The sequence below is a fragment of the Platalea leucorodia genome, assembly GCF_965183815.1.
Source record: "Platalea leucorodia genome assembly, chromosome: 18".
Classification (NCBI taxonomy): domain Eukaryota; kingdom Metazoa; phylum Chordata; class Aves; order Pelecaniformes; family Threskiornithidae; genus Platalea; species Platalea leucorodia.
This window is the reverse complement of record NC_138840.1, coordinates 10124526-10152295: the sequence shown is the minus strand read 5'-3', so window position 1 is coordinate 10152295 and position 27770 is coordinate 10124526. Positions and strand designations below refer to the sequence as shown.

At 54.9% G+C, this 27770-nt stretch overlaps 3 protein-coding genes across 12 annotated transcripts in view; 1 reads left to right on the top strand and 2 right to left on the bottom strand.

Annotated features, from left to right (window-relative positions):
* Positions 1-815: 815 nt before the first annotated feature.
* Positions 816-8402, top strand: OPRD1 (opioid receptor delta 1; the record flags this gene model as incomplete). The annotated part of the gene is made up of 3 exons (XM_082329798.1): positions 816-1027; positions 6809-7158; positions 7870-8402. 3 exons carry the CDS (start codon positions 816-818, stop codon positions 8400-8402), a joined length of 1095 nt encoding a protein of 364 aa, XP_082185924.1.
* Positions 8065-27031, bottom strand: RCC1 (regulator of chromosome condensation 1). Of its 4 annotated transcripts, XR_014230131.1 has the most exons (12): positions 26996-27031; positions 26279-26334; positions 22634-22718; positions 22334-22521; positions 21863-22042; positions 21681-21777; positions 20977-21099; positions 20607-20762; positions 20139-20258; positions 19562-19714; positions 17654-18955; positions 8065-8147 (listed from the first exon to the last, which is right to left on the bottom strand). XR_014230131.1 is itself a non-coding variant. In XM_082329797.1 (10 exons), exons 2-10 carry the CDS (start codon positions 22704-22706, stop codon positions 18780-18782), a joined length of 1266 nt encoding a protein of 421 aa, XP_082185923.1. In that variant the 5' UTR covers positions 22707-22718; positions 23706-23796; the 3' UTR covers positions 17566-18779. The 4 variants fall into 4 exon arrangements, 1 of the variants encoding a protein (XP_082185923.1); XR_014230132.1 differs by lacking the exons at positions 26279-26334; positions 26996-27031 and adding an exon at positions 23706-23796; XR_014230133.1 differs by lacking the exons at positions 26279-26334; positions 26996-27031 and adding an exon at positions 23459-23537.
* The window catches only part of PHACTR4 (phosphatase and actin regulator 4), a 78467-nt gene continuing 77692 nt past the window's right edge, over positions 26996-27770 (bottom strand). For all 7 annotated transcript variants that reach the window (XM_082329790.1, XM_082329792.1, XM_082329794.1 and 4 more), the window contains 2 exons: positions 27488-27530; positions 26996-27041 (listed from right to left, as the gene is read on the bottom strand). The gene's annotated coding sequence lies outside the window, so the exon portion shown is untranslated. The remainder of the gene's footprint in view (positions 27042-27487; positions 27531-27770) is intronic.

The following is a 27770-nucleotide window of genomic DNA, read 5'->3' as shown; positions in this document are numbered from 1 at the left end:
CAGACAAAGACAACCCAAAACATCCACAGTGCTAAGATACGTCGCACCCCCCTCAAGCCCGGGGCCCCCCGGGATGCTTGGGGCCGCCCCCGCAGACCTCGCCGGCTCCGGGGGAGGGCGGCAGGCAGGGATGGGGGGGGCAGGCAGGGACCGAGGCGGAGGACAGACAAGGACTGGGGCGGGGAAGGCAGGCAGCAGTGCAGGCAGGGACCTGGCGGGTGGGAAGGGAGGAAGGGATTGGGGGGGTGTCAGGCAGGGCCTGGAAAGGCAGGGATGGAGGGGGGTCAGGTAGGGATGGGGGGAGAGAGCGACAGGCGCGGGGAGGACGCAGGCAGGGACCTGGGCGGGGGGGAAAGGCAGGCAGGAACGGAGGGATGGGTGGGAGGCAGGCACGAATGGGGGGAAACAGAGACCGGGGAGGGAGACAAGGACCTGGCGGGGGAGAGCAAGACAGGCACGGAGCGAGGGGAAGGAAGGCAGGCGGGGGGGCGGGGGGGGGGGGGGGGGGATGATAGTTAGGGAGCTGTGGGGAGGATAGCAGGCAGGGAGCGGAGGGAGCCGGCAAGGCCGGGCAGGGAGCTGGGAGGGGAAGGCAGGGAGCTGCTGGTGCGTGGGAGGCAAGCAGGGGTGGGGGCAGGCAGGCGGGCAGAGCCGCCCCCGGCCCCACGTGGCTCGGGGGACACGCCGGGTTTATAAGGCGTCCCCGGCCGCCGGGCGGGTGCGGGAGGCGGCGGCGCTGGCCGGGAGCGGGGCTCGAATCCGGGACGCTCGGATGCGCGGGGCGGCCACGGCGGGGCCGCGGCCGCCCGCGGGCCATGGAGCTGCCCACGGAGCTGCCCACGGCTGCCGGTACCGCCTGGGGCAACGGTACTGCCTGGGCCCCCCTGCCCGGGGCCAACGACACGGGGCCACAGCGGGCCAAGAACGCCACCTCCATCCTCATTGCCATCGTCATCACCGCACTCTACTCCGTGGTGTGTGTGGTGGGGCTGCTGGGCAACATCCTGGTCATGTACGGCATTGTCAGGTGAGAGTGGGGTGCCATGGCGGCACCCCATGCCAGCCTCGGTGCCGGGGAGGGCGTGAAGAGGGGGAGCAAAGGTGCGTCTGGGGGGTGAGCGTGCACTGGGGTGAGCGTGCATCACATATGAGACAGCAGACGGAGCCAGTGTGCAATGGGGATGTGTGCACCATGTGCAAGATGAGAGATGGCAGCAGAAGCAAGTGTGTCCCAGGACTGGCTGTGCACCAGGTGTGAGACAGTGGCAGAAGTGAGTGTGCACCAAGTGTGAGACAGCAACAGGAGCAAGGGTGGGTGTGCATGGAGTGCTTGTGAGCAGGAGTTAGCACAGGTGGCATCGAGATGGGTGTAGCTGGTGAGTGTGATGTGTGTGTGAACAGTGTGTGTGCGAGCACAAATGTGTGTGGAGGATGTCCAGATGCTGTGCAAGAGGAAAAAGCAAAGACTGTATGTGCATGGAGCAGGATGGAGAGTGCATGGGAGCCAGTGTTGGGGGGGGGGGGAGGGGTGCCTAGGGGACACACCCTGGCCCCAGCAGCCGTGTTCGTGGCTCCTGTGTGGGGAGCTGGGGGAAGAGGAGCTGCAGGGCAGGTCATGCTGTGGCTTGGGAGAGGTGAGAGGCTGGTGGGGTATTTATTTCCAACACACAAATGTCACTGCTAAGAGCTGCCCTGTTTGCAGGGAGGCTCCCGAGTCCCCTGAGCACCCACCCCACAGCCAGGGGAGAGGGGCTGGTGGGCTCCCACCGGTACCTACCCCACTCCATCACTGAGACTGAGATGCTCAAAGCGTGAATTACCCACCCCAGCCCATTCCTGGCTCTGCTGCGAGCTGGTATTCATGCTGTCGGCACCTCCTGCAGCCGGCTGGCTCTTGCTTTTCTCTAACAAAGAGCAGGAGCCTGCATTGCCCAGCCCAGCTTGCACCACAGCCGAGCTGGCCCCTGGTCCCCTCCAGCAGCAGAGAGACCCACTCATGTCCCAGGGGACCCTGAACTCCACTTTGACTCCGTCCAGCATTGCAGTGGGAAAGCAGGCACCGGAGCCACTCCTTGTCTGGCAGAGGCACCTCTGCCGAGGCTTTCCCTGGGCAGGGAGAGGGTCTGCTGGGTCTCTGCACCCCAGGACAAGCAACAGGACCCCAATGCCCCCCTTTTGGCAGATGAGGCACAGTGAGACACTGCTGTACCCAGCCCAGCACTTCTGCTGAGGTGCAAAATTTCCTGCCCATACGAACCACCTCTTTGTCCAAGATGCTGGTTGATCCTCTGTGGGTAAGACGGGTTAACATTGCCGAGGCTGCAGTTAATATAGGACAATAAAGCCAAGTCTTGCAGACCACAGGACCACCACTGGCAGTGGGGGCTGGCAGAGCCCTCCATGGTCCCCAGACCCCACTGGCCATGGAGGACGGGGCCGGACGGCAGCGGAGGCAGGAGCCGTGCTCACCATCACACCGCGGTTGGTGATGGCACAGAGACTTCACCATCTCCAGCCTGGCAGGAGGTATCAGAGGTCTCGTTGCGTCCCTGCACTTCAATGCACCCCTTCCCATGTTGGAGGGGGCTTGTCCTGGGGTGGGGTGGGGTGGGTGTGTGTCCCCAAGATTCATGGGGTTAATCCCAATTCCCATCACCCCAGGGGCTGCTGTAACCCCAGCTGGAGCCAAAACCCAGGGGGCCAAATCAGAGCTTGAGACTGGATTTAGGCAGACCCCTAGAATCCTCATTTTTAACCATTTCCATTCCCCACCCCCCAGCACTTTCAGTCCATAGCAATTGTTACAAGAGGTCAGCACAGCCTGGCACTGCCTGTATATGAAATAAATGCGGTGACTCACTGGGGGAAGGAAACCAGCCTGAAACGTGCCCATGAGCCATGCCGGGCTGCCCATCACCCTTGCGCCTGGCTCCCCACTCTTTGGGTAGTGCTGCTGTGTATTTTTAACCACCTGAGAGGGCAGGCAGATGGGTAGCGGGACGAGGGTGTCACTTGCTGACCCTAACCAACACTGGATGGGATTTTTCATTGACTTGAAGCAGCTTTAAAAAATCAGCCCTAGACTGAAAAAGCAAATTAAGGTAACTGTTGCAGACATACACCATTTATGGTGTCATGGTGAAGGATGAATGTTATTAGACCCCCTCCAGCTGGTTCTGCTCTTGGAGAAGAGGGAAGGCATTTTAAAGAGAAGGCTTTAATGTGCAAACAACATCCTCCCTGTTTAACTCACTAAGTAACCTAATGTTACCCATGCTTTAGAAAGCCTGACTCTATGGCATCCACAGATCCCATCACCGTGGTTTCTAGACACCTCACCCCCCCCTCCCCCATTTTCCAACCCACCAGCTGATGCTGGAATTAAACATATCTCCCAAGGAAAGAATAAATGCTATCCTCCGAGCCCCTGGGACAGGAGGGGCTGCGGACATGCACAAAGCATAGCTTGTGCCTTCGCCCCTCGTGTGGCCGAGCCTGCCTGGAGTTTCACAGGGGTTTATTGGCAGAGTTGCTCCACGTCGGCAGGATTTAAGCTGGACGAGTTAGGCTCCACTGGGGGAAACCTGTGCCCATGTGGGATAGGGCTGTGAAATGGGATCAGCTTGGGTTCAGACCTCACTGATGGGGAGATGCTGGGCATTTGCCTTGTGGCCCTGGGGACATCTCCTGGTGTCACCTCCCACTGGGCCTGTGCGGGGTGCCTGGGTGCCTGGGCAGCCTGCAAGCATGTCTGGAGCGCATCCTGGGGACCTCGGGGTCCCTGGGGACGCAGCGCTGAGGATGCCGCACAGCCTGTGCGTGCCAGGGAGCAGGTACACACAGGACCCCGCTCCACGGCCCCCAGCTGAGCTCCCCGAATGGGGACCTGGCACCCCAAAGAGCTGAGCACAGCCAAAACCCAAAACACTCCTTGCCCAGGATCAGCCAAAACTCAGCCGTGCACCCAGAGGGAGCTCAGCCTCCCCAGCACCCTCCGGCAGCAGCATGGCCAACAGCCCTGATGGCAACCGGCACTGCAATTACCACTGCATTGTCAGGCGCTTTTAAAAATACCCCTGGAAGCAATTTGCAGCTGTGAGCTCAGGCTTGTGAGTGCCCACAGTCCTGCAGAGCCCATCAACCCCCCGCCAGCTCCCGCACAGGCTGCAAGGGCATCCCTTTGCTGGGCGCAGGTTTTGTTAAGCCAGGCTCTTTAAGGTGGTGGCTTTTAGCAGCTCCAGGAGTTTTGCAAGTGGTTTCTTTCACTTACTTATTTTCCAAGAGGTTTGGAGAACTAAGAGGTCCCTACCTTGGAGTCCAGATGCTGGCATCGCTGCTGGAATGCGGAGCTGCCCTGTGCTCACTCCATCCTCCAGCCTCATCTCTCCATCGACACCGTCCAGATTGTTTCGTTCAAGTGCGTAACTTCCCAGTCAAGGCACTCACTTAATTGTGATGGGTTTGGCAGCCCGGGGAGCTCCATCAGCAGAAGTGGCCGGTTTGCTCTGCTGCGGGTGATAAACATCTTTCCTAGAGCAGTGGCTTCATTTGCAATTCGGGGGGGGTCACCACGATGGACCCTCCCACCCCGTGCCATGGGTTCGACCCTCAGCCCAATCCTGGAGGTGGCTGAATCCTGCCCCAAAACCCCAGCTCCAGGGGCTAAATTGTAATCCCCATCATCCCAGTTGTCCCCATTGCTGCTTTGCCTTCACCATCACAGCCTCATTCTGCCCAGGGAGGGGGCTACAGCCCCAGCCCCCCCCAGCCCCACCACCCCGGCACATCTGGCAGGGGGTTGGGGAAGTGCTTACCCAGCACAGCCGAGCACGCCTGGCAGAGCACAGCGTGAATACCGATTTTTTCCACTTTACTCGAAAAGCAGAGATCAAAGCGTGAATCTACCTGAAATGATTATTTTTTAATCTAGGGGAGCCAAAACCTGACAATAACACAAATTCTCAGGTTTTTGTTTAACCTGGAATGAAACTTTTCTAAGAAGAGATGCATTCGCAAAAGAGGTTGGAAAATAACACTAAAGAGAACTGAAAAGGCCTTTTCAAGGAAAAGACATTTTTTTTATGTCGTATTTAAAATAAAAAAAAGTTCAACTCAAATGTTTCCACCCTTGGGCAAGGGGCTGCCATTTGCAGCCACGGCAAACAAGAAGGGAACGCCGCTGGGGCTGGGAGCTGGTCTGAGCTGCTATTTTCTCCCAGAGAGAAATGGTTTTTGCAGCCTCCATCTCCTGGCTCTACTGACATCTCACCCTGCTGAGATGGAGAAAAGGATAAAGTGAAGGGAATTGACATTACTGTCAAGCTCAGGAACCTCTTTCCTACACCAGCCCACTCTTCCGGTCTTCAGCTGGGGCAGCAGAGCAACAACCATCTGAGATGGGAGTTACTCAGTCTCCTCACCCCAATTTATTCCACGTACCCCATCACACAATGGGGTTATTCCATGAGCTGTGCCAGTATCTTTTCATCTGGCAACCAAGGGGTTGTCTCCCCCCATGCATCAAGGATGAATTCAGCCCTGCTCTGTCTAGGATTGAACCCCACCCTGGGGATGCTACAGGCAGGTTTAGCCATGCACAAAGATGCTTGTGTTCAAACTGACACTTTTGTTAATTAACTAGGGTGCATCTAAATGAGCTCAGGGCTGTGGAGGATGCTCTGAGCAACAGGGACTTGCTGGAAGGAGCACATGGGGAGGTTTGAGCCACTGGCATAGCCCTGACCTCAGCCTAGCAAACAACCCAGGGGCGGCTGCAGAACCCCCACCCTGACCCAACCCTAACGCATTGCCCTTTGGGGACCCTCGACAGCAGGGATGAGCATCCGTTTCAAACCAACCATGCCATTCAAAGCATCACCTTGAGCAACACCTGCAGGGCTGGATACTCCAAGAACATGCACCCATCCCCACCGGCCATGGTGCTTACCAGCCCTGGCACCCACCAAAACAATGCCTCATGCCTTCAGGAAGGGTTTTGGCACTCGGGACTGGGCATTTCTCTTACTGTGATATGACAAGGACCAGAGCTGGCGTGCCAACCACAGGTGGCTGCAGCCCTTGCCGAATGCCCTGGGGAAAGAGGCACAGTGCCCTCGAGCCACATGCCATGGCCAAGGCAGCCAGGCTTCCCCAAAGGCTCTGGAGCTCCAGCCTGCTTAATTGGGCTGCTTCCAGATGGCCTGTTTCCGGGGGTAATCGATCCAATTTCTGCAAGTAAACTCGACAGGGAAGCAAGCTAGATAATCACGATTTACTGGGTGGAAAATCAGATAAAGGAGGTTTCGAGAGGTAAAGGACATTGTGCAACTGATTCAGGGAAATGGAGTAAATCAATTTAATTGGAGAAGTGACATCTCTGAAATTTTCTTCAGATTTCCTTTGAATAAAGGCAGCCCTGTGAATGAGTGTCACCTCCCTGGTCAGGTAAGGAATAACTGCTTTGTCAGGGTCTAAGCCATGTTCTGCAGGTGCTGGATAAGGTCCCACATGTGAGTGCAACCCTGTGCTCAGGCACTGGGACCTCAACACACACTAAAACCATGCATGAACACAAGTCCTTTCTCAACATGCTCCCTGGTCCATCTGTAAAGGTGCTGAGCACATCGGTGCTGCAGAAGGGCACGTCACAAGCACATACCTTTGCCCACCAAGGGTGATGGCACCTTGTGAGCAGCCAGGGAAAGCCAGGCTGTGCCCCTCCACATCATGTTGAGTGTGCATACGCATACTTGGGCATGGTAAGCCAGCCCTGACCACCTGTAACGGCTCCCTTCTCTGTCACCCCCAGGTACACCAAGATGAAGACAGCCACCAACATCTACATCTTCAACTTGGCCCTGGCAGACGCGCTGGCCACCAGCACGCTGCCCTTCCAGAGCACCAAGTACCTGATGGAGACCTGGCCCTTTGGGGAGCTTCTCTGCAAAGTTGTGCTCTCCATCGACTACTACAACATGTTCACCAGTATCTTCACCCTCACCATGATGAGCGTGGACCGCTATGTCGCCGTGTGCCACCCGGTTAAGGCCCTGGACTTCCGCACGCCGGCCAAGGCCAAGATCATCAATGTCTGCATCTGGGTGCTCTCCTCCCTCATTGGGGTGCCCATCATGGCCATGGCAGTCACCAAGTCAAAAGGCAAGTGGCTTCTGGGGAAAGGTCCCCTCCTGTCCCATCTGTCCATCCTGAGGGTGACCTGGCAAACCCAAGCCACCTGGTCCTGTAACAGGTTTGAGCTCAGTGATGGGCAGCCCTCCATGGGACCATAAGCATGCCCTGCAATGGAAAAATCAACATGGTGTTATTTTCCATCGTGGCTGCAGAGGTTGGAAACTGTTCCAGAAATTGTCCTCCCCCTTCCCTATCGCCAGTCCGACCAGTGCCTCTCCCCATCTCCTGGGGTGCAAATCAGGTGCCTAAGAACACTCCCAATGGTATTGCAAAGTCCCCAACTGGCCCACACTAAGATCCACAGCTCCTGTGTGAAGATGCCAGCCCTTGGCTGCTAGGAAAGCTCTGGGCATCTTGAGGAAGTGGACAGGTTTCAGTGGAAGGTGACATGGGGACGTGTCCAGCACGGGGGTTGGGAGGAGATAGCATGGGGATGGCCCAGGAGGCTCTGCAGGGCACAAGTCACTGGGTCACTGCACCCACTACATCCCCTCAGCACCCCGTGGGCAGGTGGCACAAAGCTCCTGGGGAATCTGTGCAAAGAGCTGGCAGGTGGGCATGCATCTCCTTGTGTTTTTAACAAGCATGGACATGCCCAGCCATGACCAAGCAGAAAGCAGACAGTATTCATAGCAGACACTCCATCGGCTCCCTCTTTGATCATTCTCTCTCCTGCAGACGGGATGGTGCTGTGCACACTCCAGTTTCCTGATCCTCCCATCTACTGGGACACCGTGACCAAGATCTGCGTCTTCATCTTCGCCTTCATGGTCCCCATCTTGGTCATCACCATCTGCTACGGGCTGATGATCCTTCGTCTCAAGAGTGTCCGCCTCCTCTCGGGCTCCAAGGAGAAAGACCGCAACCTGCGGCGCATCACACGCATGGTGCTGGTGGTGGTGGCAGCCTTCATCATCTGCTGGACGCCCATCCACATCTTTGTCATTGTCTGGACGCTGGTGGACATAGATAAGAAGAACCCCTACGTGGTGGCCAGCTTGCATTTCTGTATCGCCCTGGGTTATACCAACAGCAGCCTCAACCCCGTCCTTTACGCTTTCCTGGATGAAAATTTCAAGAGGTGTTTCCGAGAGTTTTGCCTGCCTTTCCGAGCCCGTGTGGACCAAAACAGCTTCTCCCGTGCCAGAAACACCACACGGGAGTGCATCTCCACCTGCACCCCTTCCGAAGCACGCAACAAGCCGGCATGACTAGACGTGGGCAGCCTCCAGCGGGGCTGCCAGGGCCACGGAGGGGACGACCTGCGCTCAGAAGTGACCCAGGTCACCACCACGGAGCTCTAGCAGAGCTCAATAACACTGCTGGGTTTTTTTTCAGACTGAAAGCAAGTGACTGCAAAGACTTTTTTCATCCTGAAGAATGCAGGATGGGGGAATCAGGACTCACCCAGCAATGTAGGGAGAGGACCAAAACAAGAGGCAACCTGGGCAGAGCTACTCTGCTCCTGCTGCCACTGCAGCCGGGGAGAGCTGGCAGCCCCGTACACCCGACAAGGGGTGTCACTCTCCAACACGCGGCTGTCAGCAAAGACCAAGGATCCTGGGACACCATGATTGCAATGACCACGTGCTTCTCCTCCTGCATGGGCCAAGATGGCATCAGAATCTGAGGCAAGTGGGGAAACGCTCCCATGGCAGAAGGGGACTGTGCCGGGAGGTGATGCCACATCATGGGGCCTCACTCCATCCCCCTCTGAGCTGTGTCCAAGAAACAGCCAGAGAGGGAAGAGAAAACGATGCCACTTCAGAGACAGTGTTATCAAAGAGCTCCAGATCCATAGTAAAATTTTACTGGAGTCCTTCCAACCAGGATGGGACCCAGAGGACAACTTTCTGCTGTTAACGTCATTACTGTATTATTCAGAGATCTCTGACTGCAGCCAGGGCAGCCCTAGACATGGATGTGATACTGGGAATACAGATACAGCCAGGGGATGGGTAGGGGCACGGAGCAGGGCACGTCCCAAGCTCACCCCATATCCACATGCTGATGCCAAATTCCCCCAGCATCCACCACGGTGATGGGGAACTGCTCCTCACCCATCTGCCTCCAAAGACATTAAGCCTAAGAAAGATCTCATTAAGTGAGAAATCTGTGGGGACTTGAGGAGCTTCTCACAGTGCTAAAGCAATTAGGATGGCCTAACAGGCAGTGCTGTGAGGGCCTTCCCTCCCCTGCCCTTTGGGTGAAGGATGAGCAACAGCACTGCCCAGATTTCCTTTAGCAAAGCCAAAAAGGATAGGATTTTTTTTTTTTAATAGAAGATGGGAAAAATATCACCATCATTTCCTAATTCCCCAAGCGGGAGAAGTGCAAGCGCTCTCTGTACCGAGAAAGGACCCACAGCCTGCAAGAGGCAGAGATTTTGGGATTTCACGCTCAGCACTCATTTGGATGGAGCAACCATCCCTCCGAAGAAGCGTCCAAGCTCCAAGGAAGTGCATCCTGCAGGAGCCACCGACCAGGGACCTCTGGACTGCATTATCTGCCACTAAACGATGACCGATGGGTCCTCCTGCCCTTCTGCTCCTTGAATCACCCCCGCCAGCCCCGTGCCAGCTGTGAGCAGCATCCAGGAGCCGCAATTTTTCCTTCCTCTCACCTTCCCACTATTGTGGCTGTGACCAGGAGGTCAAATGGGCTGAGGAGGAGGAGACTCAGAGGGAGCGGTAATAGCATTTAGTGGACAAATTGATGCAGCTGGAGGAAGCAGGCAAGCGCCTGGGTGCACCTGGGTCTCGGGGGCTGGATGGAGAGCCTGGGTTGCATCTCTGGTTTTTCCAGTTGCATCAATTTAGCCAAATAAAGGTCATTACCTCTCCTTACCAGCCCTACCTTTCTCCAGAGCCTGTGGAAATTGCAGCCTCCCCATTAGGAAGGCAGAGCCAACAAGGCAGCCAAAACCAATTTCTCTTTCAAAGGAACCAAATAGGGTGAAATTGCTCATCTCAAATCAATCGCTGCTGAAGTGCATGAGTGATCCTCCTCGTCTGCCTGCACCTTGCCCTGAGCAAAAGCCTCTCGCTCGTCATTGTATCAGCCTGCACATCTCCAGTGCTTGCCCAGGACTCCTCAGGATCCCTTTGCAGGCATGGATGGAGTCCTGGACCACCGGCAGAGCCATGCCTGGTCTGCTCATCCCCTGCTGCCGCAAGCCTGGCTGTTCATGGAGCACTGGGTGTGGGAGGGCAAGCAGGATCAGCTCTGGGGCAGGAACTGGGGGAAAACCCCCAGGGTCCCACAGGGCTGAGCTTCAGCTCCATGAGAAGAGAGACTAAGGTGTCCAGAAGGAGTTGGAGGCCACCTTTCAGCTCTCCACTTCCACCCAACCTGGGAGCAAAACCCTCAGTGCCATGTGGTGGAAAAGGCTCTTGGTTTGGTGCTGGTTCATGGTGAGGTCCTGGCAATGGTGGGATGTCCTAGCAGGGCTGGATGTTCTTGCAGGGGTGGGATGTCCCACGGCTGTGGACCAGGACATCTTGGGTTTCACTCCAGGCTTCAGCATGAAGCTGAATTCCAGGTTGATATCTCAATTTGGGGGGGTAACCCCAAAAATATGATGACCCAAAATCATTGGTCTCTTTAATCTGCCTTAGCCAGTGCCACAGTGTCCCCTAGAAATACCAGCCCCATGATCAAAGCTAGTAAAGGCATGGAGGAGAGCAGCATTTCCAACTGCAACAGTGGTGGCTGCCGAGAGCACAGCAAAGAAACTGGGAGACACAGGGGAGGTGAACCCCATCACCCATGGATGAGGCATCTCTGGCCCAGTGCAGCCCCTTCGAGGACACAACATCGTGTTGGGGGGACTGAGCTGTGAGTGCTGGGGGCTGCAGGTTGGCTCAGGACTCCACAGGCAGCTCGGCCACACCCCAAAGCTCAACCACCCCATTTCCCATCCCCACGGGATCTTTCCATCTGGGGGAGGCCTGCCAAATTCCCAGCCTGCTGGGAGATGTGCCTGCAATGGCCTTAAAGTGGGTTAAAAGGCTTCAAGTCATAATTTTTTAAATGCAGCCGTGCTCGGGCAGAGCTGGGAGCCCAGGACACAGGAAGGATCGTGGCTTTTCTTAGCTTAGGTTTTGCTGAATAAAAAAAAAAAAAAAAAAAAAAAAAAGAATATTCCTGGGGAAAAGGGAACGCCAATGGCAAACACTGCACTGGAGCCCTTGCAATGACACAGACCTAGAGCATCACCTGCCTGCCCATTTCAGCAGCATCCCGACGGGTGCCTGAGGGCTTATCCAGCTTCTCCCCACAACGGCACCCACCCAAAACCAGCTCCACCAGCCCGTCATTTGGTCTGGGAAACCAGGGTCAAATTCTGACCCAGGGAAACATCGCTGGGAGCTTATATCTGCCCATGCAGAGCCATGCCACAGCTGGGATGCTCAGAGGGCACTCCGTATACTTTTTGTGTGTGTGTGTGTATGTGTATATATATATATATATATATATATATATATATGTATCTCTCTGTCTATAGCTGTATGAAGTTAAAGTGACTCCAGGTCATCCCATCCTGCCCCCCGCTATAGCAGCCCCCTGCTACTCTGTGTGTGATGGAGCTCAGGCTCCTGCCCAAATCTGCTGGTTCCGCAGCACTGACTGCAACCTCGCAAAGCGCTTCAGCCAGTATTTCCAGCTCCAGACCTCGTGATTTTGGGCTTTTGATGGCATTTCTGTATAGGAACTGTGCTTTCTAAAAAAATTAATAAAATAAAATAAGAGATAGCAAGCAGTTTCCAGCTCTCCTTTGACTCTCAGGCACTGCAAATGAGGAGGGTCCTGCTCAGGGCAGCATTTTGGGGGGTGATGGGAGAGAAACCACCTCTAAATTCAAGTTTTGAAAACTCTCCTGTGCTGGGAAAAACCCACCTTCATAAAACCCCAAGCCCCTTTAGCTGAGGTTATTTTGCAAGCCCCTGTAACCAAAAGCCTCTGCACTGCACCAACAGCATTCGAGGCATCCCTCTGCTGCCGGTCATCAAGATATAACCCAGCAGCTCAAACTCCAGCCCAAATTACATTTGTAATTTAAATGCAAATGAGGATTTAGTGAAAATGCAATGGAAAACGGTGTTGGAGCCTGTAACTCCACTCCTGCTTAATGAGACTGGATTTTAAAGCATTTATCACTTCTGCTGTGTCGATTTGTTAAGTGTTTCGTGAGTTCCCAAAGAACGGGAAAACCATAAAGAGCATGGGGTGGATGTGAAAACTGGATTTCCAGCCTGGAGGTGATTTCTAGCAGGGGCATCGCTGCTCCAGCCCCACTCCAAGACCCCTCGCCATCATCCAGCACCCTTGGAAAAATGAATCCAGGTACCGACTCCAGCAATTTCACAGCCCAGTTAAACCAGCAGGCAGTCCAGCTGAATAATGCAGCAACGTATGCCAGCACACGGGAGCTGCCACGCACCTACAAGCTATTTCCAGGGACTGTCTTCGCAGTCTAATAACATATTTGCTACTGCAGAAAATGTTGTTTTTGTTTTTTTTAATTAATCCGCCAAATAATGAACCCTAATGTAACAGGCTTTATTCCTACACGTGTGATTAATTACAAAGCTGCCTGTTTCTTTGTCTGCACCACAGGTTTAGGCTGACTTTGTAATTGCATTATTATGCATATGGAAATGAGTAAATCTGGCTTTCCTGGTGAGGATGTGGGTGATATCTCCCACCACCCTTGCTCCAGAGCAGCCTGGGGTGGATTCAGGCTCTCAGCCCTGAAGAGACACTTCTTAACTTGCAAGTCATCATTTAAAAAGAATAAAAAAATACTATGAATAATTACTAGGGCTTTTTTTTTTTTTTCCCACCATCTCCTTTCATAGTTACAAATTCTATTTTGTTCCCTGCGCAAGTGGGACTGGGAGGAACATGCAGAGCCCAGGGACCAGCTGTGGAGGGGTGGCTGGTGTCCCGCAGGAGCACCAGGGCTCCTCCAGGCAGGGAAGGTGCCGAGCTCCCGTTCCCCAGCTCCGGAGCGATATCCTCAGCCAGGTGAGGAGTTTTCTCTATTTTTGGACTGTTAAAGGAGATGAACCAGGACTTCAGCAGTTTTGGGAGGAGGCAGAGAGATCTACACATTGCTATTTCAACCTAATTCACGTCCCCAAGAGACACAACAAGCTCCTCTACCATGAGCCACACCAGACCATTGCGCACCCCAGTTATACTGGGATATACCGGCCAGGTTCCTGGCCTTAATAACAAGACTCAGGGAGGTGAGACGACCCGGTGCAGTGACCAAACTCTCTCCTTCACTTGCAGACTCATCATTAAAGACCCACACGACCCAACACGCTGCAGCAGGCTGCTTAATTAGCCAGCTCCCAAAGCCCAGGGAAAACCACACAGCCCTACCAGCCAGCAACTTGGCAATAATCAAGCTTGTTTCCTCTTTGAGGCAGGAAAAGGAAGACAAGAAATCAACTCAGTATCCCCCAAACCCTCTTGAAGATGCAATTCCCTCCCAGCAGATCCTGCAGAAGCATTGCACAGGTAGATTTTTTTGCATCCAAAAAAGCAACATGTTAAAAAACAAGAAAAAAAAAACCCACCCATCCCTTAAACAACACACAAAGTGCTTTTATTCTGGAGACAAAAGAGCCTCACAACACCAGAGCTCATCCTCCACAGATGCTAAAAGCCCCAAATCCCATGTTCCCATCTTTTGTCTGTAAATTAAAAGCCTTTTACGCACTTCGAATAGCAGCAGATGGGGACCTGGAGTGCGGGATCTGAGCCACCCACCAGGGACCCCCCAGCAATGAGAAAGGGTCTGGCTGTGCCAGCAGTGGAAAACCTCCACCACACACCAAGGCCGGACCCTGGCATAGCCAGGGGTCCCCCCCAGACCCCACCACGGGATCCAAATTCCTCCTCCTCATCCCCGAAACACCACCACCTTGCTCCTCAGGCTGAACTGCCAGCACAAAAACCTCATTAATGAAACATTTCCCTTTCCTCAATTAAGCTGTTTTCCTTCACCCACCCTCTCCACCTGTGTGGGGGCTCATCCTTCCCCCAATTTCCAGCAACTTCCCATTGAAGTGTCACTCTGGCTCCCAAGACAACGCAGGCTGATTCATCAGCTCCAAGTATTTTAAAACCTATTGTTCTTCCCCAGCCTTGTTTTCCCCTCTTTCTTGAAAATACAACGGGCTCACTACTTGTGAGGGGATGTTTTCCCCCTCCTGGAAGCAAGACCAGCCCCTTGAGGATGGGTGGATGGGAACAATCCCATCCCATTTGGAAATGATTGGGGTTTTGTCCCCAGCTGTAGGAGATGGAGGAAGGAATTGCATCAGCTCCTGGCAGGATCCAGCCCCGGTGGGACCACACAGGATGGTGCCACCAGCCCGGTCATGCACGTGCTGGAAGAAATTGCCCAAACCTGGGGGCTGGATGCAAAAACCTGCCCATGCTAAGGGGATGGGGAGCAACTGGGAGCACTGGGATTGGGGCTCCTGGCTTGCACTGCAAGGAAATTTGGGGAGGAGGTGGAGGTTGGGCAGGACCAGCATGAACTGACCCCTCCTTAAGGGTGTCCCTGCCCTGGGGTTGGTGTTACCCAGAAGGGACAAACCAGCCCTTGGCCAAGACACTGGGCAGGCGTTTGTTCTCAGAGGTTATCGACCATGCTCGGGAAGCTGAGCCCAGCCACCGCGAGAGGCTCCCAGCTCACCGGCAGCTGAGGCGATATAGGATGACTGAGCAGGAGGCTTTCAGCAGCTGAGGAAACAAGGAAAAACCCACTCAGCAGCAGGGAGGAGGAATCCTCTCCATCCACCCAGCCTTTTGGCATGTGCCTGAAGGTGCTGCACCCCGATAGGGACACCCCAGTTCAGAGGATGGAAGCTTCTTGGTGCAACCAGAGCCACTGGGCCAGGCTCCCCGGGCAAAAGCCTCCCCAGGTACCAGCTTGACCCCTTGCACCAGGTTTTCTTGGTTCAGTTTTGCATCACGAAACTCTTGCCTGTCCAATGGTGAGACTGAGAAGGAGGGATTGGGAAGAGCTGCCCTGAGCTGATGGTGAGAGAGAAGCTGGGAGCGGAGCTGCACCCACCGGGGACACCAGTCCCAGGGACCAGCAGCCAAAGGGGTGACGAAGAGGGGAGAGCCAAACCCCAGCCAGCCCCAAGTTTGTACCGGGGAGGTTGCAAAGCAAAACACTTTGCTGCCGACAGGGCGATTGCCAGGATGCAGTGCCTCGGCCAGGCTGGTCAGGTCCCTTGGGTCCCTCTCTGTGCGTCCCCTTCCCCTCCATGCTGCCAGCAACGCCTCAGGGGGCTTCAGCCCTTACCAGGGCAAGTTTTGTCCTTCCTAAAATCATTTTCCATGGGGTTTTGAACAGGACATCACTTTTACAGACTCCTTACCCTGTTTGGCAGGTGTCCACATTATCCAGGAATTGCACCAAAACCCACACCTCAAGCTCCCCAAACCCAGCTTAACTGGCAATTTAAGCCATCTGTGTCCAGCCCCAGCCCCAACACAGCTGGGGCCGGGGCCGCCTCTTTCCACTCAGGCACCAGGAGCTGCGCAGAGCAAGAAGCTGCTCTTCCAACCTGAGCGGCCACTGTGGCTTGTCAGCATCACCCTGATGCCGGAGGAGTCCCATCTCTCCCTTTATTAAGCATCTCTGCATTTCTTAGTTATAAATAGGATGGTGAGGTTCAAAGCAAAGGGTGTGAAGATGCATGAAAAACAGCCGCTGAAGTGGGCCTTTGCAGAGCCCGGCACAGCTGTGTGTGTCACAGTGGCAACAATGGGATGGGAAGAAGGGTGGTGGAGCAAGTCAGGGTGGGTTTTTCCCTGGAAGGGATGTAAAAATAACAGTGCTGGTTTTGGAAACAAGACACTAACATTGAGCTTGTTGCTGGGAATCAGGCCTGAGACAACGAGCAATTTCCCTATCAGGTATCCATCATGTCTGATGGAGGAGCATCAAATGGAGGGCGATGGTCCCCAGGGAGCAGCATTAGCCACGATATTTGTGAGCACTTGCCCATGGCTCAGCCTGCACTGATGGCAAATTTCGGGCTCCATCCTTGGCAATAAAACACTCTCCATGGGCCCACATCCCACCTTCACACTTACGTGGGAAAAAAACCTGAGTCCTTTGCAAGCCTGGCACCACAATCACCAAACACAAAACCAGTCTTTAGTGGTGGGGAAGGTGGGCATCCGCAGCACCCCTAGCCTTGTGCTGGACCCCCACCTGCTCTACACTAAGGCTATCCCTAATTGCAAAGTCAAAGCTCGTCCTTCCCCAGCCCAAAAGACATGGGAGCAGTGGAGCCAAGAGGCCGCCGGCAGCCCGAGCTGCTCCCAGTACCTACCAACCACCTACCCAAAGCCCATCCCCAGCCCATCCCCAGCCAGAGGCGCATTAAGGAACCTGCTCCCTCCCAAACTAATTAAGAGTGAACAGACACCGGGGGCTCTGGTCACACCAGGATGTGGAAATTTGTGCTGTCTGTGCCAGTCTCTGTGCCGGCACACACACGTGTCCAGCTCCGATAGAGCTGCTGTGAGCACCCAGCAGGGATGTGCCAAGACACCTTCCAGCCATGCCGGTAGGCTCAGCTGTGTCTCTGGAGGCCCAAATATGCCAGGAATAGGGGTCCCACGGGGACGGGGAGGGTCCCATGGGGACTGTCCCACTTCTCCCAGTCCAGCGGTTCAGTAGTCCCCAGCGCCTTGTCCTGCTGCCATCCCGTGGCCACGTCCCACAACTGCACACACGCACCCGCATATGGCGCTGGACACAGCTGTGGCCAGGCTGAGACCACAGCAGCACCCAAGGGTGGCCCCGCACCCCTACAAAGCAAGCACCCATCTCGACCTGTCCCCAAGCGCCATGGCCACAGAGGACTGGCCCCACGCTGCGGCAGCCACACGGTGTCCTCAGTCTGTCCCCATCTCCCTGCTGAGCACTGGCTGAAGGATGCTGAGCCTCTGCTCAGCCCTGGGCTCCCCTCCCCGGGGCCACCTCAGTGCAGACGCCAAAGCTCAGCTGGCAGCACAGCTCCCGTGGCAGCTCAGGGACAGGAACACTGCAGGGCTGATGGTGAGAGGTGGCAGGAAGGGACACGAGCAGCCCTTCCTGGCCTTACCATCCTTCAAACATCAGCCCAGAGTAGACCCGTGCCCACGGGAGGGCTGCCAACCCCTCCAAACCACGGGAAAACTCAACGTTTATCAAAACTCAGTTTATTCCAAATGTTAAAAGATTACAGTTTTTTCCTCTCTTCCTCAATTAATCAACCAAAATACTTTACATTTTTCTTTTAAAAAAATTCAACCTATTCTGAGCCATTGTACAAGCCCCAGCCCCCCGCCCTGCACACACCCCCCGCTTCCCCCTATTGCTATAACTTAACATATAAAATTTAATCTTCACAGACCCCCTTCTCAGTTCAGGTACCTGGAAGGCAGCACAGAAAGAGAAGATGGGGCAGGCCGGGCACAAGGAGCGAGATCAGTTGGACTAAGACCGGAGGCGATGGAGAGGAGCAAGTCCCGTTGTTTCAAGTGATTTGATGCATAGCTGGGTTTTGGTTCTGTCTTCTCAGCGAGGCCCTAACAGCAAATGAAGCTCCTTCCTCAGCAAAGGGAAGAGAGAAAATTAAAATAATGAAGTCCTCACCTGTGGGATGGATTTTATTGGGTTTCCGAAGGCAATGGGAAAGAGCAACAGCAGCTGGGATTGCAAAAAAGCACCACTGGATGTGGCTGCTTCAGGCAGGAGGGAGCAGGGGAACCTGCTCCCGGCCTCGCTGCCTGGAAGGTTTTGGCTCAGACCAATAAGTGGTGACAGACAGGAGGCAGAAGGCCCCTTTTCCAGCAGCCACAGCTCTGTACGTAGCATGGGCCACGCATTGTCCAGTGACATGCCCCCTTGCAGCCTCCCAGCTGCCCGGCAGCATCTCCTCACCACAGCCACAAGTCTTGGGTGTGAGCGGAGAGGTGTCCCCAGGAGCATTTCTGCTGGACTGAGATCTCACCCAGAACAAGCCCAATGGGGTTTTGTGGGTGGCAGCAAACAAATCCAAGTTGGAGAGGTAAAAGATGTTTGGCTTAAGGGGACGGAGGAGCACCCAGAGATGGGGAACATGGGGACCTCAGAAAGCCTGATATCCAAACTCTTTTGTGTAGTGAAGAACAAGGCCCTCAGCTTTGCTGGGCTAGGAAGTATTAAAAAACAAAACAAAACAAACCCACGCAACAAAAAAACCAAGAAGTGGAAAACCCATCCAGCCACAGTGCTGAGATCAGTTTAGGATCAAGCCGACCCAGGGAAGCTGACAGAGCACCGGGCACCATGGGAAGACAGACACACACTTGCAGGGAGAAATCACGAGCATCCCTGAAGAGCCCTGCTCCAGCCACGCAAACACTGCTGGGGCCCAACTCTGAGAGCCTCCTGCCCTCCCCACCGCCATCAGCGGGAGACCAGAGCTGGAAACCGCTTGCCTGACCCAGGCGGAAGGTGGGGGGGGTGTGTGTGGGTCCCGAGATCCCGCAGGGCTTGGCTGCATGGCATCGCTTCATCAACTCTGCTCCTTATCCTTGACCAGCAGCACAGTGTGTTGCCCGCCACTGGACACGGCCAGGACTGTGCGGTTTTCCAGCTGCTTGCCCGTCATCTCCACGGGGCTCCAGACATCGTCCTCCTCCCCTGTGCCCAGCTGGTAGTTGGTGCCCATACCCCAGGCAAACACTCGTCCTGCAATGGAGGTGATGCAAGTTTTGACTTCAAAGTGGCTGCACGATGGGGTGACAAGGGAACCCAGCAGCCAAACCCAAGGGGACTTCACACCCGGGGAGGGGGATGAGCGATGGGTGCCAGAGACACATGCAGGGGGAAGAGGAGCAGTGCTTGGCAATTCAAAGAGGAGTTTCATCACGCAGCCAAGGCAGTGTTTTGCCCAGTGTTTCCCACAGCCGTGGGCTGCAGATACCATGCACAAGCACACACAGCACCAGAGCACAAAGGTCTTGCAGCAGCGGAGTTCACGGTGCAGAGAAGGAACCAGAAGGCCAACAACCCTCTCCTGGTCAACACCCTGTTATGAACCTTGCTGCCAAGGGCCCACAAAAATATTTGAGCAGCTGCTGCCCAGTTGCCCCCAGGCTGGGGGCTCAGCAGGGGCTGCATCAGAGCCAGGACCTGGCTCCAGTACCGACCCAGCCAGCAGCATGCAATGAAGCTGCGCGGGGCCAGCCGGGTCCAAGGGGGCCAGGCTAGGCAGAGCCCCAGGACGGATGGATGAGGGGTGGGGAGGATACACAGGGCAGTGTTCCCAAGCCCAAGGAGGCCCCCGGCACTCACCGTCACTGCTGATGGCGTAGCCGACTGATGCGCCGCATGCGACGGAAGAGATGCTGGGGAGCTCCGGGATGACCGTGGGTGTGCTCTTCTCCTCCGCCCCTGCCCCGAGGCCCAGCCGGCCGTACTCTGCCCTGCCCAGGCTGTAGGCTTTACCTGGGGCATGACACACAGGAGAGGTGACTCAAGGGGAGCAGAAGCCCGCAGCAGGCCATAGCCACACCCTCTCCCCCAGGTCTGACTCATGAAGGAGCATCACTCCTCCCTGCCACACCCTAGATCCCAACCAGGAGATGCAGGGTGGGATAGAGACCCTCGAGCTCTCCAAAATCCATAGGGTGGGCGGGTGCCTGGAGAGACTATTGAGCCTGTGAGAGCAGAGTTCACTCTGGGTTCCTGTCATGCTCCCTGCCCTTTGCTGCAAATTCACGCCACCCTTGTTGCCTTGAACACTGAGGACTTGGAGGGCTCCAGCATGTCACCCTCACCCCAACACCTCCCCAGCTAGGACAAGGGCCGTGGGAGTTCCCCCTGTCCCACTTTGTGCAACTCCCAGCCTGCCCGTCATGCCAGCGCTCACCCTCCGAGTCGACGCACACCGTGTGGTGCTGCCCGCCAGAGAACCCGACCCAGGACTTGGTGGAGTTCTTGAAGCACGTCAGGTTCTGCGGGGAGAAGCAGGGCTCGGTGCCCTGGGTCCCTGCGGGGTGGGATGCAGAAACCCAGGCAGATCAGGTCTGCGGGCACGGACAGCCCAGGCCAGGCACTGGCACTGAGCCATCCACCCTGGGGCTCACCCCACCAGAGGCTAACACAGCCCCCCAAGCCCCAAAATCAAATTTCTGCTCAAGCCCACTGGCTGCAGGGGCTGGGACCCAAACCCAGAGCTATGCAGGGTGATCCCGCACCCTAATTTCCAGCTCTGGTGTGTCTGGCAGGTGCTTGGTGTTCAGGATCTGGGGCACCCAGCAGCATCTCCCCACCAGGCCAGGGCAGCATGGGACTGGGAGGTCCACCCCCAGACCAAAGCAGCATAAGTGAAGCTCACCCAGCTGGTGGTAGTTGGAGAGGCCGAATCCATAGATGTGTCCCTCCTGCGTGACAGCAAAGGTGAAGTAAGCTCCACAAAAGGCATCCTGGAAGCGCATTTTGCCTCTGTTGCCTTTGCCTCTGACAGGGACGCGCTGGGGGACCAGGAGGCGCTCTGGGGGCAGGAGACAAGGCATCATAGGAGGTCTAGTGATTTACACCCTTTTCATCGCCCCTTAGATCCAGCTCACCGAATCCAAGCAACCGATTTACACACAAGCCCTTGAGCAGCAGGGGAAGAGACTGGATCTCTCTGCTCCTCTGCAAAGCACAGAGCTGGGGCTGAAGGACGCAGCACCGCACAGCCTCCAAGCACCAAAGCAACTCACGCAGCCCTTTCCTTCCTCCTCGGTTGGCAAAGAGCGCCGGCACTCTCCCCAGCTGGCCCTGCTCACCACAGCCGCACGTGAAGAGGTCACCGTCCACCGTCAGCATCACTAAGTGGTCATTCCCTGGGAGGAGATGGGGGAGATGAGTGAAGTAGGAGTCATGCCCCAGGAACCCAGCAAGACCCAGGGGCTGAGATCCCACATGTAAATCCCAGCTGTCCCAGCTTTCTAGAATTCAGTGGGGATACCTCGATGCCAGCTTCTGGCACAACTTAAAACACCAGGATCTCCCTCTTCGTGATCCCAGTTCCCCATCTGAAACTCCAAAGAACTTTCTCTGGGAAGATTTAGGGGAACAGGTCCCCCCCAACCTCACCTGGGGCCTGGACAAGTTCCCCAGCTGCTCTGATCAGCTTCCCCAAGTCTAGAAGAAGGCGAGTGCTTTGACCCCACGGGGTCATGGTAAGGGCACTCTTGTAAGGCATTTTACATCAGATTGGGTCAAATATTAACAATATTGTTGGGGCTAGAAGAGACACAAGGTCTGTTTCCTCAAGAGCCAGAGGTGAGCAAGCACACCCTTGTACCTGGCTCGGAGGGAGGGAGGAAGAGGACAAGGACCTTCTGGACCTTCACCTCCTCCTGAGGGCTGCAACGGCCTTGTGTACCAGCCTGACCCGCGTGCATCCCAGGACCTTGCTTACCTGAGACAATTTTAACAACGGGTGCGCTGAGCTGGAGCAGCACAGGAATGGAGCTTGTCTTCATGGGCTCCAGTAAGCCAATCACCCCGTTGTTATCCTGAGTGGAGAGACAGACGTAAGGACATGAGTCACAGAAGCAGCAACCATCAGCAGAGCTTCCAGTGTCTGAGAAATCAACACACCCGGAAAGAGCCCCAGACGAAAACCCTGCCGTCCTCTGTCAGTGCAGCTGTGTGACTGTCCCCCGCAGAGACCTGCACCACCTTTTCCTGTAGCTCCACCAGCCCTGGCGTGGTCTCTGACCCTTCTGCTGAGGTGTCACGCCCAAGAGCACCTTCATCATTGCAGCCAAAGGTGTAGATCTGCAGACAGAGAGTAAGACAGTCAGGATGGGACCCAGAGGGGCAACAGGTTGAGTGTGAAGCCAGGTGACAGAGACCCACCAGGCTGAATTATACCTCTGACCCCCTAAAATTTTGTGGTCCGTGGCACGGAGACCACACTCATCCCTGGAACTGGAGCGAGCTACACATCTGGGCAGAGCAGGGCCCAATTCAGACCCCCTGCTCCACGACACGTCCCAGACCTTGTGGGGAAGCGCAGCTCAGCCTCCCCACACCCTCTGGGTGCTGCCCCCTCCATGCTGCACTCACTTTTCCCGTCTGGCTGAGGCACACCGTGTGCATCCCTCCAGCTTCCACCTGCACCATCATCTCCGGCAGCAGCACCAGGGCCGGCTTCTTCCTCTCCATCACGTCCTCCCCCAGGCCCAGCTGGCCAACATCCCCCTGCCCCAGCGTCAGCACCAGGCCAGGCTGTGTGCAGTGGGATGGGTGGCAGACTGTGGGGCAGAAGGGAGATAAATAACATATATAACATACGGGGGGAACAACCCTTTCATTAAAGCCGGTCCCTGGGAACAGGGAGGAAAAAATCCCAGGGATTTTTCTGACCTTTAATCTTCTTCCTTCCAGGAGACTCTTCTTCTGGCACCGGGCTCTTCTTCGCAGTGCGTTTCCCTGGCATAGTGCTTCGGATCTAAACACCAAAGACACCTTGTTAGGGGGTCACCCACAGGGCTTTGCTGGAGAGTCACAGTGTGGCTATCATTTGTTTGGGGTCTTTTTCTCCCTGCCTCCCCCGCTTCAAAAAAATCACCGTGGATTTCCTAGGAGAACGGTGACTGAATGAGGCTTTGAGCACTGATCTCCACTCCCACGTTGGAAAAAGGTAGGGGCTGTCTCGCCTGTTTTAACCACTCTCGCGCAGACGTGAACCCCCCTCCACCCTTCGGGTCAAGGCAGCCCGGGGAAAGAGACCAGGCAAGGCAAGGGAGGGGAGGGCTCCGGCCCGCTGCCTCCACCAACACTGAGGCCCGCGTATTCCGCACCCCACGCAAGAACATGGCCCCGCGGGGGGAGCCGGAGGAAGGAGCACCCTGCGAGTTCCCCCCCCCCGCCTCTCGCGGACCGAGCCGTGCCTCCACGAGGCGTGTCCGGGCCCCATGAGCCGGCACCCCCACCCCAGCGGCCCGCGGCCCCCGCCGCTCGCCCCCGCCCCTTCCCACCGTTTGAATTCCCCGCGCCGCCCCCCGCCCCACGTGGGGCCGCGCAGGCCCACGGCCCGGCTCGGCCTTCCCTCCCGCCGGCTGCCGCTCGCCGTAGCTGCCGGACGCACCGAGGGCGGGCCGGGGCTCGCCGGGACCCCCCTCCCTCCCTCCCTCTCCCCGTCCCCCTCCCTCCTCGCCCGCCGTCCCTGGGGCCGCGCCGCGCTCCCACCTCCGCTCCGCCGCCGGCCGGCCCGCTGCCGCCCCTCCCTCACCGCGCATGCGCGGGGACAGCGCCCGCAGCTCAGCGGTCACAGCGCCCTCTGCAGGCCGGCGGCTGCGCGACCGGCCCGGCCCCCCCCCCCGGCGGCAGCGCGGGCAGGGCGGGCAGGACAGCGCGGGCTGCTGCCGCCCTGGAGGCCCCTGCGGCCCTGCGCAGGCTTCCGCGGGGACTCCCGGTCAGTAAGTGCCTCGGTTACCGCGTAAATAACTTGTCCTGGCGTCCTAGCTCTAAAACGCAGCGATCCCTACAGTCTGCGTAGCTGCAGGTTCAGTAGTAAGGGGATAGATCTGCAGCAAAAAATAAGATATTTAACACAAGGAGAGACTAATTGCATGATGATAACAAAGCAAGAGAAAGAGTATTAACAAAATCCAGCAGATCCCCACTCTGACGTCTAGTAGCCAGGGCCATAGCAGAGATGCCATCTAACAGAGGTTGTGCTTGAGCTATTTGATGGAAAATACAAAATTATTTACACCCTATTCGATCTGTTTGGATTGGTTTGTATAAAAGCAACAAGTTCAGTAACAAATGCATTCCTTGCGATGCTAGGAGGTAGTCTGAAGCCCATCGATTCTGGGTAGTTAACTGAAAGAGCAACTTGATTTAGACTGTGAATTTTTTGTAGAAAGCATCTACAGTAGCATTTTGAACCACTTCAAGTGTAGCAGAGATGTTGGTGATGGCCTTCTCCAGCTCCGGAATGCCTAATTGTGGAAATAACGATTGCATGAGTCGATGAAAAGTAGTTGACCTTTCTAGCAGGGGATTAAAAGCATCTTTAAGACATAAAAAGGCTTTAGTAGAGGTTCCTGCCTTTTGAAGAGCAACTTAGTTTTATTAAGCACGTTTGACCCAATTGGACTGTTCGAAAGGGTCAAACATTGTTTGGACAGCAGGTTTCCCAGCTGTGGTCAGTACTCAACCATTACTTTGTCAACCGTAATGTGTGGAATTGGGACTGGATGGGATCAATTTATAGTATTTTTGGCAATTTGTGCCAAACATTCCAAGTAAGGTTCCAGGATTCTGTTTATTTGAAGATGGTGTAATTTGTCAAGACAGATTCATCCTTACAACTGGACTCCTTAGAGTTGTAAGGACTCCTCAGAGTCCAGTTATTGGAGTTTTACAACTTTCTGGTCCTCATAATTATTACAATTCCGTTATCTTAAGATAAAGCTGAAAGCTTTATCTGTTTGGCTTCCCATGGGGGTTTGCTGAATGTTTAGGGCACATAGTGCTAACCACAGGCTTTGTCCCCGTCGTGGTCCTCCATCCTCATCTCTATTTGTTGTTATAGACCACTCCACCTTTCCATCATCCCACTGCCTTAAGTGGAAAACCCGCTTTTATTCTTGAAGTGGGAACCAGACTGTATTTCTGTAATGCCAAGATAGCAAACCAACAGTCCATGCCTGCAACGAGTCCTGTCACATCTAATGAGATGAATCTTTCCTATTCCACTGATTAGTTTTACTCCAGTTAATATGTAAATCCACCCCTCCCATGTTCCAGACCAAACACCTACATAATGTATTTCACATTTCATTGCCCCTTTTTTAACAGAGATCAGTTCCCAGTTATGTACTCAGCACTACTTCAGCCAACAGCCCAGCCTTACCAAGTACCTTGCTTATAAACAGATGCTGTTCCTGTGTGCCCATGCCACTATAGCCAGTGGCCCAGGGGATCAGACCACCCTTCGGGGAGGGACACAACCCTGGCACACACGCGCTAGATCCGAACTCTTCTGCGACACACATCCATTACCTGACCCTTTCCCTTTGGGTTTCAGGGGGCAAGGGCCGAGATACACAGCCAACTGCTGGAGGGTGGCAGTAGGTAACCCATTAATCTCCTTGCGTTTTAACCCTTTATTTAAGCATAACCGCCACTGAAGCTGCTGATGCCATTGGCATCATTCCCTTTTTGCAGGCAAGCGGACTTACTCCTCCATAGCAGGGGACCAGGGGTACAGACTAACTGTTCTGGGTTCAGCCCTTAGCAGCAGATACAAAAGTAAATCTGATCCAAAACCACACTAAAGATACTGCTTGCTCCTAATCCAGCCTGAACAGCTATTAACATGGGTCTGAAGTGGGTTTCTGCACCTTCCACCATCACACTCCGGGGAGGACACATGAATAGCACAGAGGAATCCCACTTCTGACTCCAAGTTAGAGACACCAACAGGAATATCTGGGATTTCTTTTACATTCTGAGACTAACCGAGCAATCACTCACAAAGAAATGCACACCAAGCAAAATACAGTAAAGTTTATTTAGTTCTCTACTGCAGCTAGATACAGGTTTACAAATCAATACTTTTAAGGCCTTATTTCAGGTAAGATGTATGCACAATTACTGCTCTCACCCATGACCTGTGAGTTCACCCCTCCAGTATCAGCGCCCCCAGGAACGTCCTCGCCACGCACTGGGTCAAATCACTTCTTCATGCTGGCAGCTAGCATCAAGGGTGGCCCCAATGATGGGTGGGGCTGCTGGTCCACAGGCCAGCTGACAGCAAGTCCGAGTCCATGCAGAGAGCACGTGGCTTCTTTTTCTTATTCCTTTCTTACACCCCAGGCTCCCGCCCTTTGAGAGCACCCCAAAGGTATCTCCTTACCACCAAATGCAGGTATCTTCTCCTGCTTCCAGCCATTCTGGTCTCTGTAGCTACATTTTTATTACACACACTGCATGAACTGAACCTTAGCTATCACCTCTATTTGTAATTATTCGGGCTGGTACTCTCAATATACTTACCCTCTCCCACTAGATACACGGATTCTTTTCTGTTGTTACTGTGTCATCCCAAGTGTCTGCAACAATTAAGAAAAAAAAAATAAGAACACTTACTGCTTGGCAAGAAGCACGTAACCGATTAGGTACGTGATGATCAGGCAAAGTCCAGCCACATGTTCCCAGTCCTAACTGTGACAAATGCTTACCACGTGCCTTCCCCCAGTACAATCCCAATGCTCTGCAACCCACGCTAACAATACTTTCTTCTTCACAGGGGGTAGTATGTCTGCTGGGAGTGATTAACATGAAGGAACGAGTAATTACAGGGGTCTAAGCCAGGGGCTTCACGACTTTCCACTAATTTTGTTTCTGCTCTTTCCCCAGTTTCCATACCACACAAATAAGGCCTCAAGCTAATCAAACAAATATCGTTCACCTCCACTTCACCCAAGGATTTTTTTTTTTTACCCCTCTTTAAGAAGATTAAGGAATCAGCCTCTTTCCCCCGTCCATCCAAAATCCAACAAAATCTTAGAAGCTAGGGAACGCCTAAGCTAAGCTTTCACTGTTAAACAATGTCTATAAAGTCTGCATTGGTATTCAATTACTTTAAGCCGATCCAATTCAGTTTCCGTAAGCCACTTAGAAATAGCTCAAGCTTATTTAAGGTATAAACTATTAAGAGAACCCTGTAACTATGCACAGCCAATATTACATTACTAGTGCAATATTACTCACCTTCCAACTCAGTGCCCCACTCACTTCAAACTTTTCAAGTTTACAACTGGAAAAAATAAAGAAAAGGTATCTTAAGTAACTGCTCAAGAGTTTCTCTTCTCTTTCTCCCCCCAAGCCGCGCAGACTGGCACGTCTCCCCATACCCCCCCGCAGCCATTTTGAGTGTCAGAGCTGTTTCCTGCATGGTTTATCTCCTCCGTCACCGCCCATGGGCTCAGAGAAGCAGTAGGAATATGCAGGCTGCGGACTCGAGGCCCAGCTTGTTCTCCAACGTCGTGGAAAGGGACTGTACGTCACGGGCCCGAAGGCCTACGCTCCCATGCGCCACACGGACAGAGCCGAGAGAGAGCGACTTCTCCGGATATCCACGTTGGACTGGCGTTTTAAAGCGCTGTAGCCACCTTCACCCCCAACCCCACACGCCTCCCGGCTCTCCCCTGCTCCCGAGTCACACACAGCTCACAGACGTGAGCCCACGACCGGTATACTCACGTCGGGAGCGAGCTGCACCAGGCTGGGCCGGCGTCAGCACAGCCTTAGGAAAGAGAAGGAGAAGGCGATGAGGAGCGGCTGAGGACAGCGCGGCCCCAGGGCGTCCCCTCAGCAGCGCCAAGCACCCAGCGAAGGCCGCTCACGGCCTCTTATCAGCAGGGAGACAGGGACGCAGCGTCCCCACAACTGGCCGAAGGCAGCGTGGCCCTTCGCAGCCGTAGCGGCCCCACGGCAGAGGGCAGGGAAGGGAGAAGCAGGGGAAGGCCGCGGCCCCACCGCCGCG

What these genes read in the sequence shown, in the direction of transcription:
- RCC1 (XM_082329797.1), bottom strand. Translation starts at nt 22,706, where the DNA reads ATGCCAGGGAAACGCACTGCGAAGAAGAGCCCGGTGCCAGAAGAAGAG. An exon ending in GCCTCAGCCAGACGGGAAAA is followed by an intron (nt 22,043 to 22,333) that starts GTGAGTGCAGCA and finishes CTCTGTCTGCAG; the next exon opens with ATCTACACCTTTGGCTGCAA. An exon ending in CTACGCCATCAGCAGTGACG is followed by an intron (nt 18,956 to 19,561) that starts GTGAGTGCCGGG and finishes CCTCCATTGCAG; the next exon opens with GACGAGTGTTTGCCTGGGGT.